Below are 10937 nucleotides of genomic sequence, written 5' to 3'. Positions count from 1 at the left end.
GCAGAGGGCCGATAACAGAAAACTAAAACCTGGATTTGACCATTGCCTCGCAGAGGGCCAAACTCGCAGAACAGAAATTTAAATCTGACCATTGCCAAGCAGAGGGCCGATAATAGAAAACTAAATCCTGGATTTGACCATTGCCTCGCAGAGGGCCAAACTCGTAGAACAGAAATTTAAATCCGACCATTGCCAAGCAGAGGGCCGATAACAGAAAACTAAAACCTAGATTTGACCATTGCCTCGCAGAGGGCCAAACTCACAGAACAGAAATTTAAATCCGACCATTGCCAAGCAGAGGGCCAATAACAGAAAACTAAAACCTTGGATTAAGAGCTTTTGAAAAGTTGATAAATGTCGAGTAAAACATGAGGATTTTGCAAACAATTCTCCTCGCTTTCTTTGAGATGATGTTATGTCATGATGGTGCATGAATGCATAGACACATGAGACTTTCATTTCGTTCTTTTCTTTTACTCTCGTTTTTTCATCATTTTTTTTCTTTTTTTTTTCTTTTTCTCTTCTTTTTTTTTTTATTTTTTTCTTGTCTTTTTTTTTTGTTTTTTTTTTGAAAATTCCATGTTTGGAATCCATTGTTAATATTGTCGTCAGACACGGTGTACATTCGAAACGCATTCCTTGAAAACAACGTTGAGAGGTATAAAGCCCCTTTGATGAGAAGGAAGAGAGTGTAACCCTGAGTTAAAATCCTTTTTATCGCTTTTTGCAATCCAAATTAGCTTGAACCCTGGAGGGTGTGGGGAAATGGTTATGAAAAGCAGATGACTAATGATTGTCTGTGAGTAAATATTAATGTATGTGTGTCCCTCATCTGGGGAAAAGTGCTATTAACATGTTGGGCTCCAATACTGCCCCAATTTTGCACAGTAAGTATGCTTTGGAAAGGTGAAAAGGTTTGGGTAGGAAGGATTGCCCTAAATTGGATGATTTTCGATTGACGGGGAGACTTCACATCTTTTTGTCTTTTGTCTTTTTCTTTTTTTTTGAAAATAAAACTAAATGTGTCGTTCACCACATCATTCTGTTTCAAAGTTAAATTCGTGAGAAAGATTAGGACAAACAATCTTCAGTCAGCGTGGACTTTTATTGGCTTGTACCGTGGCTAAAGGTCAAAGGGTTTTGAAAGAAGGGATAATGAAGGCCCAAATAAGGTTTTGACAGTTAAGGTGTTTTAAACAAGAATCATTTGCAAGGTGTCTAGTCAACTGTCTTTAGGGATTTGAACTTCAGGCATCCTTTACTTCTCATTGTTGTTTTCTTTCTTTCTTTCCTTTTGGATCATTCTTTTCGTTGCCCTTGTTGTGGCCCTTTATGATACTTTCCTTTTTCACTTCTGTTTTTTCTTCCTTTTAGAATTTCCTCCTCAACTTTGGATGCTTATGATGTACCCTTTTAGGTTGACATCGATATGCTAATGATTCTTGTCTAGGGTGATGAAAAAAATTATGAATTTTGGCTCAAAAAGGGGTGCAATTGGATAAACTTCTTTTGACGTTTGGATAACGAAAAATGGCCACACGTCACTCTGAATCTTGTTTGCCGGACTTTCTCGCGACTTTAAACCTGAAACAAAACTCTGTAGTGTTTGACACATCGACTTCATTTTTTCCTTGCTTTGTTTCCTTTGTTTTCTTTCTTTTTTTCTTTTTTTTTTTATATTTATATCTCCCTGATCAACGGATTATTGGTGATATGTAACATGATAAAAACTACCCCAATATTATAGTATGGCAATCCTTTGTCTTATGGGAAATGAAAAGGTTAGGGTTCAAGTAATGTGAATGCAGATGCTTTATCAAGAAAAGAACACCGGTTACCCCCAAAACCTTGAATCGGGAAAGGACTCACCAACGGTATTTTTCAAAACTTTTTTCTTTTTTCTTTTTTTGTTTCGAAAATATTATGCCTTTGACAACTTTATTAACAACAAACTCATCATCTGTATTTTCGTTTTTTCCTTTTTTTTTTCACGACATCCTCCAGGACCGAGTCAGCCAAACGGATATACCGTGATGCTTTTATCAACACGTGTTTAATTATTTTTATTTTCATTTTACCTAAAAGCTCAGCGTGACATGTAATGTCACCTAATGAATGCCAACCACAAAAAAAAAAAAATATGACGGAGACCGTGCAAAATTTATTGAATGAAATAACACAGAATACAATACGCTTTAAAGATAACAACAATATTCCTTTATAACAACCCCTATTACGGAATCATCATGCGTAAAACCTCTTTACAGCATCGGAATTAACCGGCAACGGTAACTCCTCTCCATCCATTCTTGTGAGAATTAGTGCCCCACCAGAAAAAGCTTTCTTTACTACAAATGGCCCTTCATAATTTGGAGTCCATTTGCCCCTATGATCCTTTTGTATAGGTAGAATCTTCTTCAACACCAGCTCGCCTTCATGAAATTCTCTTGGGTGTACCCTTTTGTCAAATGCCTTCTTCATTCTTCTTTGGTACAATTGTCCATGGCATACCGCTGTTAATCTTTTCTCATCGATGAGATTGAGCTGGTCGAAACGAGCTTGAACCCATTCAGCCTCTTCTAATTGGGTTTCCATTAGAACTCGTGAAGATGGAATTTCCACTTCAAACGGAAGTACTGCCTCCATTCCATACACAAGCGAGAAAGACGTTGCCCCAGTCGATGTTCGTACCGAAGTGCGATAACCATGTAAAGCGAAAGGAAGCATTTCATGCCAATCCTTATATGTGACCACCATCTTCTGCACAATCTTCTTGATATTTTTGTTAGCAGCCTCTACTGCCCCATTCATCTTTGGACGATAAGGAGAAGAATTAAGATGATGAATTTTGAACTCCTCACATAACTCTGTCATCATCTGGTTGTTCAAGTTAGTGGCATTATCAGTGATGATCCTGTTAGGGAGCCCGTATCTGCAAATCAANTCCCTTTTTATGAACTTGGTNACCACCTTTCTAGTCACATTAGCATAAGAAGCAGCCTCAACCCACTTGGTGAAGTAGTCGATTGCGACTAATATGAAACGATGTCCATTTGACGCCTTTGGCTCTATAGCTCCGATGACATCTATTCCCCACATCAAAAAAGGCCATGGTGCAGACAACACGTTCAAGGTTGTGGGCGGCACATTGATATTATCTGCATACATCTGGCATTTCTCACACTTTCTCACATGTCTACAACAATCATTTTCCATAGTCAACCAAAAATACCCCGCTCTCAGTATCTTCCTAGCCATTGAGTGCCCATTCATGTGCGTGCCAAATGTACCCTCGTGCACTTCTTTTAGTATCAGCTCGGCTTCTTTTGTGTCCACACATCTAAGAAGGACCAGGTCATGATTTCTCTTGTATAGGACATCCCCATTTAAGATGAAGCTACCAACCAACCTCCTTAACGCCCTTTTATCGTTTTCAGATGCCTTCTCTGGATATTCTCGGGTCTTAAGATAATGCTTGATATCAAAGTACCAAGGTTTACCATCTACCTCCTCCTCGATAAAATGACAATACGCTGGCTCTGCATGACTCTTCATTTCGATCATTGGCAATTATGCATCTTGATCAACTTCAAACATCGATGACAATGTAGCCAACGCGTCTGCTAATTGATTATCTTCTCGCGGTATATGATTAAACGTGATGGAATCGAAATACTCAATTAATCCCCTGATGTAAGNTTGGTATGGAATTAATTTTGTATCCCTAGTCTCCCATTCTCCCCTCAACTGATGGATGACCAAAGATGAATCTCCATATACATCCAAAATTTTTGCTTTAGACTCTATTGCTGCTCGAATACCCATAGCACAGGCTTCATATTCTGCGATGTTATTCGTGCAATTAAAACATAGCCTTGCAGTCATTGGTATGTATTGATTCTTAGGAGAGATAAGCACTGCCCTTATTCCATGCCCCATTACATTCGAGGCTCCATCGAATAATACCGTCCAGGCTTTTTTATTTTTGTCCTCTTTGTTCTCAGCAAATAAAGCCATGATATCTTCATCAGGAAACTCAGGTTGCATTGGCTGATAATCACTAATGGGTTAATGGGCTAAATATTTCGCTAAAGCACTACCCTTGACAAATTTCTGAGTGACATATACAATGTCGTACTCTGATAATAACATTTGCCACCGGGCTATCCTTCCAGTGAGAGGAGGCTTTTCGAAAATGTACTTGATAGGATCCATTTTGGATATCAACCAAGTAGAGTGACTCAACATGTATTGCCTTAAACGATGAGCAGCCCACGCCAGTGCACAACTTGTTCGTTCTAACGACGAATATCGTTATTCGCAGTCTGTGAACTTCTTGCTCTAGTAATATATAGCATGCTCTCTTTTCCCGTCTTCATCATGCTGACCCAATACACAACCCATTGAATTATCCAATACGGTCAAATACAAAATAAGCGGTCTTCCTGGCACAGGTGGACGCAATACAGGAGGGTCTTGCATGTAGTGTTTGACCTTTTCGAAAGCGGCTTGACAATCTTCATTCCAGACTACAGCCTGATTTTTCCGTAACAACTTGAACATTGGTTCACAAGTAGCGGTTAATTGGGAGATGAACCTAGCAATGTAGTTCAATCTTCCCAGAAAACCTCGAACCTCCTTTTCTGTTCTGGGTTTAGGCATTTCCGTTATCGCTCGCACTTTGTCAGGATCAACTTCTATCCCTTTTTGGCTGACAATGAAACCCAAAAATTTTCCAGATTTCACTCCAAACGTGCATTTGGCGGGATTTAACCTGAGTTTGTACTTTCTCAGTCTCTCAAATAATTTCCTTAGATTGAGAATATGCTCCTCTTCTGATTCTGACTTTGCAATCATGTCATCCACATAAACTTCAATTTCCTTATGCATCATATCATGGAATGGTGCTACCATCGCTCTTTGATATGTTGCCCCAGCATTCTTGAGCCCGAAAGACATCACCTTATAACAAAATGTTCCCCATAACGTGATAAAGGTCGTCTTCTCCATATCTTCCGGTGCCATTTTAATTTGATTATATCCCGAGAATCCATCCATGAATGAAAATAACGAAAATTTGGCTGTATTATCAACTAGAGTATCGATGTGTGGTAACGGGAAATTATCCTTCGGACTTGCACGATTCAAATCACGATAGTCAACACACATTCGAACTTTTCCATCCTTCTTAGGCACTGGTACAATATTCGCTACCCATTGTGGGTATCTTGCCACAGCCAAAAATCCAGTGTCAAACTGCTTTTGGACCTCCTCTTTAATTTTTAGGGACATTTCCGGTTTCATTCTTCTTAGTTTTTGCTTGACTGGAGGGCATTCTGGCTTGATTGGGAGCTTATGCTGCACAATATCGGTATTCAGACCCGACATGTCATTGTAAGACCACGCGAACACATCTTTAAACTCCTTCAATAGGGCACACAATCTTTCTCTCACTCCTGTTTTCATACTAGTACCGATTTTCACTTCCTTTATCTCATCCTTCTCTCCCAAGTTGAGTATTTCAATCTCCTCCTGATGGGATTTTATCTCCTTAGATTCTTGTCCCACTAATCTCAACAATTCCGGAGGGGGTTCCACATCATCTTCGAAATCATCTTCCGTATTATTGATAGGGTGCTCAAAATTAGGAACATTGATATCGTTATTTTCAAAACAATCATTGTCACATCTGCATCATTTAAATTTGTGAACAAGTATAAATAAATAAGAAAAACAAAGAAATATGCCAAATGATGATGAAATGCAACTCTATTATCACGCTGAGTGAAAAGTAAAAAGTCAATCCGCAAAAACCTCAGTTCTAAAGCCCCAAGCGAAACTATAGGCTTAATTAAAACTATTACATTTTATTCACATTAAGCATCACGGGTAAATCCAGTGTTTCCCAATTGCTGAGTTGGGTATCAGGGGAGCAAGCCCACACAAAACTCGAGCTTTGAGGCTTGTCTTCATCCTCCACGGCTGCTACCTGGCCAGTGTTGATCCACCCAGCACTGTGTAAGCTTTCCTTGATGTCACCAATGTGGATTTTGCTCTCTTTGGGCTCTTGTCTTTCCGCATGGGCTAGACTGCATTCTTTTCTTTCTTCAATCATCCTTTTCCTGTCTTCCTTGGTAGGCTTATACCCCAAGCCATATCTGTTCTTGTTTTCAACGATTTCTAGAGGAAATGCTCGCCCCTGCCAATATTTGCCCAAACCTTCCCCATATATATAGCACTCTTTCAGCATAATTTTGGCCATCATAATAGAAGCACATGATAGATGAGGATTTATTGGAAACGACTCCACACAAGCATTTCCCAATATCTCCAACGATTGGAAGGCTGTCTCGAGAGCTTCTTCAGTCGCCTCGATGTAGCGCGTGGATGATGGCCCACTCACAAGAAGATCCTCTTCTCCTGTTATTTGAAAGACACACAGGCCAACTTGCACTGGTAATTTCACTTCCCCCATCACTTCTCTTTTGCTACCATCAAACGCCCTCACAATCATTGAACTTGGCTTAATATGCATTCCTTCACAAGGTAGCTTTTCCAAGGTTGCTTTTGGCATACATTCAAAGAGGAGCCATTGTCCACTAAGACACTCGCTATAACATGATCCAGGCATTTCACAGAGACGTGAAGAGCCTTGTTATGCCCTCTTCCCTCAGCAGGTATCTCTTCATCCGTGAAGGTGAGATAATTATTAGCAACAATATTGCCAACAATACCCTCGAATTTATTCAACGAAATACCTTGCTCTACGTGAGCCTCACTGAGTATCTTCATTAACAACTTTCTGTGTGATGCAGAATGCATGAGCAAGTCTAACAAGGATATACGAGCAGGCATACGGTTTAACTCTTCCACCACCTTATATTCACTTTGTTGTATGAATTTTAAAAATTCACAAGCCTCTTCTTCAGACATTTCTTTCTTCTCTTCCTTGTCGGGGATCTCCTCTGTCTGTGCACCCTTTCCCTTTAAAATTATTTTTGCCTTCGCGGCCATCATTGCTTTTTTATCATTAGCTCTTTCTCGTGCCAACTCTGGTTGTGTGAAAATTCGACCACTCCTCCTCATTCCACCTATGCCTGATATGTTTTTGACGGCATGTGCTTCGTAAAACGCATGTGCCCCATATCTCCATGGGACGACTGTTTCGTTCTTGTAAGGAAAAGGGGCTGGTACATGGATAACAACGGGCGTCCTTCCTTGAGTTGGTGGTATAGGGGTAGTCCTAGTGAAACGAATCACCAATGGTTCTGGTAAAGTTATGCCGGATTCATCACCAGTTTGTGCAAATACTTCTTCCTCCTCACTCTTGTAGCATACCTGCATCAGACCACGATCTAGCAGGTCTTGCAGAATTTCTTCAAACTCAACACACTCCTCAATAGAGTGCTCAGTATCTAGGTGGAGCGCGCATGCCATACTCCCATCATAATTGCCTTTCAAGATACCCACTTTCAGCAACGCCTCCAAAATAAACCTCCTGGAGCTCTTGACTTCTCTCACATTTCTCACCAACTCATGTTCTTTCACTTCTGCAGCATTCGTCGAAGCACTTCCATGCCCGGATAAAGGATTGGCCTCGATATTAGGCTTATCTTCTTGAAACTTTAGCCACCCAGAATCGATTAGAGTCTGCACTTTATGCTTGAAAGCCAGACATCTCTCAGTGGAATGACCAACGGCCCCTCCACGATAACTACATTTTGCATCTGCATCATAACCTCTTGGGTACGGAGGCTGCATAGGCTTCAGGGGACAAATGACAACCAGACCTTGTTTGATAAGATGAGGCAACAATTCCGTATAAGTTGTAGGAATTGGGGTAAAGTTAACATAATTTCTTTCCTGGTTCCTTCTTGGATAAGTATTTGGACCCACATTCATATTGGAACCTACGTTTGCCCCTCCCCTCCAATTATTCGCCGGGATGTATTGTGGTTGATAGTACCCTTGTTGTTGTTGAGGCCTAATTTGATGACCAAATGACGTGTTACCTGCATGTGGATGTTGACCCAAAGGGCATTACCAAAGGCCAAAATCCCTCGGAAAAGGCCACAAGCCATCGCTAAATGCCTATTACCGAGGGCCTGGCGACGGTCAAAAAGCCGTTGGTAAATACGTCGTCACTACTTTTACCGAGGGCTTTTGCCCCTCGGTAAAACCTTCGGTATGATTCATAGATAAATGGGTTGTATTTGTTTTTCTTGTCCAACCACACATACCTACAGTGTAGACAACATGCATAGACCTGCATAACAGTTTCAATCCACAAACAAACAACATATATATTGTCCATCCCAAAATATTCCGTTCATTGATGAAAAATCATAAAGTTCATCATTGTATTGACATCCATTATGTTCTAATAATATCATAATAGCAATATCATCGAATTCTAAGCAAAAATAAATGTCTGAATATCATAATGTACTAACATCAAAATGTACTAACATCACTATGATCAATAACAAAATGAAACTAAAATTTTACAAAGTCTTCAGATGTATCTTCATCATCCTGCTCATCTGTAGATGGTTGGATTGGTGTGGGCTGGACTGGTGTGGGTTGGACTGATCTGGGCGGATGAGGGACGGCGGGTGACGGGGAGGGTCGTGGCTGGGTCGGAGGGACTGTGGAAGGAGTGTCTGAAGTTTGAGGCAGCGCTCTCATGACCAGGGACTTGAAGCTTGAAAACTCGTCTCTCAAGTCAGTGTATTGTTCTTTCAATGCACGGTTTTCCTGGTCACGTTGCTCTAGTAGCTGTGTCAGGCGCTCGATGGCCTTGTCGGCAGAAGGGGTGGAAGAAGAAGAAGGTTGGTGCTTCAGTGTACCTCCTCTCGATGCTGTATAGTTTGAAGCAAGTTGTCCTGCACCGTAGAGTCGTCCCTTTTTCTTCCCACCGACGACATCGACCCAGCACTGTGTCCTACGGATGTCGTCATCTGCATTACTCGCATCATCCGGTGTAGGAGCTGACCCATGTTCGGATCTAACCTGTGAAAGTCTCGTAGAAAATTCTTCCTATTGAAACATTAAAAACAATGTCAGGGCCAATATACAATAACATAATCATGTGGATTACTAATTCTAGGACTGCTATTGACATGAGTCTTGCGAGATCTTTCATCAACGAATTCATTAGTGCCCTTCCGAACATGGGTCTGTGCAAAGACCTCGTCAACATGGACCGCCCGTCCAAGAGCTTGTGCCTGTCATATAATTTAGACTTATTAGTGTATATGAAATAGAAAATACATAAGTTAATATGAAATAAACAGAAAAGTTAAGAAAGTTTACCATACGAATGGCATGCTCGTGAATTGTGATTGACCCGGCAGTGTGCAAGGCACCACCCTTTTCAGACGCTCTGTTCTTTTGGGCTTGTGCACTCTTCTTGCGAAACTCTACTGAATTTCAATATGCAAGCAAAGAGTTCCAAATGATTTCGCCCATCCAGTAAGGGCGCTCACCTGCAATTCGGGCATCCCTAAACATCTCTGAGAGTCGATGAGATGCTTTCATGTTAAAATTTCTATGTATTTGACTTTCATGTTCAGCTTTCCACTGCACCTTCATCTACAATGATGAACAAAACAAACATTGATTAAGACATGGTAAGATATGAATGATAATTAGTTTAAAGTGTTGTTCACCTTAAAACGCTCCCAGAATGGCTTTCTGTCGTCTATAGGTATTTCTCCCCAAGTAGGTATTGATCGTGTGATGGCCTGGGAAGCAACCCTGGATGGAATAAACCTTCATATAAAGAAATAAAAGTTATTTCAAATAAGACAATGTTAAAAACATCAATCAAAGTTAAAAAAGGGATTAAAGTTTTACCCTTTTCCATATGGCTCAATCCATGGTCGATCATGGAGGAGCGGGTCAACATCATCACCATCACCATCTTCATCTGGATCAGTAAATGGTGTGGCAGCTCAGAAGGCGGTCTAGAAGACGAGGAAGGTATAAAAGTAAGGTCAGGGGGAGGAAGAGGCTCTTCTGCAGGGGTAGAAGGAGAAGGGTGTACAATATGAGGTTCAGGGGGAGGGTGTACAGTATGAGTAGGGGGAGGGTGTACTGCAGGAGTGGGAGGAGGAGGGTGTACTGCAGGGTTAGGCGGAGGAGGGTGTACTGTGTGAGTAGGGGGAGGGTGTACTACAGGAGTAGGGGAAGGGTGTACTGCAAAAGTAGGGGTAGGTAGTGTATCAGGCACCTTAAGTACATACTTTGCGGTCTTCCGTTGCCTTTTTTTAGACCTGGCTACCCCCTTTCCTTTATCAGGACGGTCTGAACCTTCTCGTGTCATTACTGCATTGAATATGTTTACAAATAAAGTGAAGCAATAGAAAAGACTAAGGAANGATCACTACAAATTAAAGTTAAGATAGTCAAATTATTTCAAATAAGGAAGGATCACTCTATTGAAATGATAGTTCAATTTGCTACAATATTTAAGATAGTCGAACATTCAATCATCGTCATCATGATCTTCATCGTCATCTTCAGCTTCATCTTCTTCTTCATCATCATCTTCATCTTCTTCTTCATCATCTTCATCATCATCTTCTTCTTCTTCTTCTTCTTCTTCTTCTTAATCATCATCATCATCATCACCTTGTGCAAGTGCTTCTAATTCATCTCCATCACCATCAAGGTCGCTCAATGTGGTTATACGTTCAACTTCAATATTTTCTTATGGTTGTGACATTTGGTCAAGTTGGTAGGGAACATCTTCCTCAACCTCATTTGAGTCAATACGACCTCTAGGCTTGGTTTGTATTGCTACAGTCCAACCACGCTTGTCAATATTGCGGAATGGTGGATATGGCACATAATAAACCTGTCTGACATTAGTTGGAAGAATGAAAGGATCAAACGGTCTATATTTGTTTCTCATGTGGAGTTCGACAATGTTA

The 10937-nt window shown here is 40.7% G+C and overlaps 3 protein-coding genes and 1 pseudogene across 3 annotated transcripts; all 4 read right to left on the bottom strand.

The window, feature by feature from the left end:
- Window positions 1-2201: 2201 nt before the first annotated feature.
- LOC106760338 lies at window positions 2202-5267 on the bottom strand (annotated as a pseudogene).
- A 1243-nt stretch (window positions 5268-6510) lies between these two features.
- LOC106760337 lies at window positions 6511-7902 on the bottom strand. Its single transcript, XM_014643780.1, has one exon. The coding sequence runs from the start codon at window positions 7900-7902 to the stop codon at window positions 6511-6513; it is 1392 nt and encodes a 463-aa protein (XP_014499266.1).
- A 594-nt stretch (window positions 7903-8496) lies between these two features.
- On the bottom strand, window positions 8497-9451 carry LOC106760336. The gene is made up of 3 exons (XM_022780228.1): window positions 9316-9451; window positions 9123-9227; window positions 8497-9039 (listed from the first exon to the last, which is right to left on the bottom strand). Exons 1-3 carry the CDS (start codon window positions 9316-9318, stop codon window positions 8497-8499), a joined length of 651 nt encoding a protein of 216 aa, XP_022635949.1. The 5' UTR covers window positions 9319-9451.
- Window positions 9452-9703: 252 nt separating this feature from the next.
- Window positions 9704-10400, bottom strand: LOC111241579 (MAGE-like protein 2). The gene is made up of 2 exons (XM_022780227.1): window positions 9859-10400; window positions 9704-9774 (listed from the first exon to the last, which is right to left on the bottom strand). The coding sequence occupies exons 1-2, from the start codon at window positions 10325-10327 to the stop codon at window positions 9704-9706; spliced, it is 540 nt and encodes a 179-aa protein (XP_022635948.1). The 5' UTR covers window positions 10328-10400.
- Window positions 10401-10937: the final 537 nt, after the last annotated feature.

Source organism: Vigna radiata, chromosome 5 (genome assembly GCF_000741045.1).
Source record: "Vigna radiata var. radiata cultivar VC1973A chromosome 5, Vradiata_ver6, whole genome shotgun sequence".
In the NCBI taxonomy this organism is placed as follows: Eukaryota; Viridiplantae; Streptophyta; class Magnoliopsida; order Fabales; family Fabaceae; genus Vigna; species Vigna radiata.
This window is presented reverse-complemented; position numbering and strand designations above follow the sequence as displayed.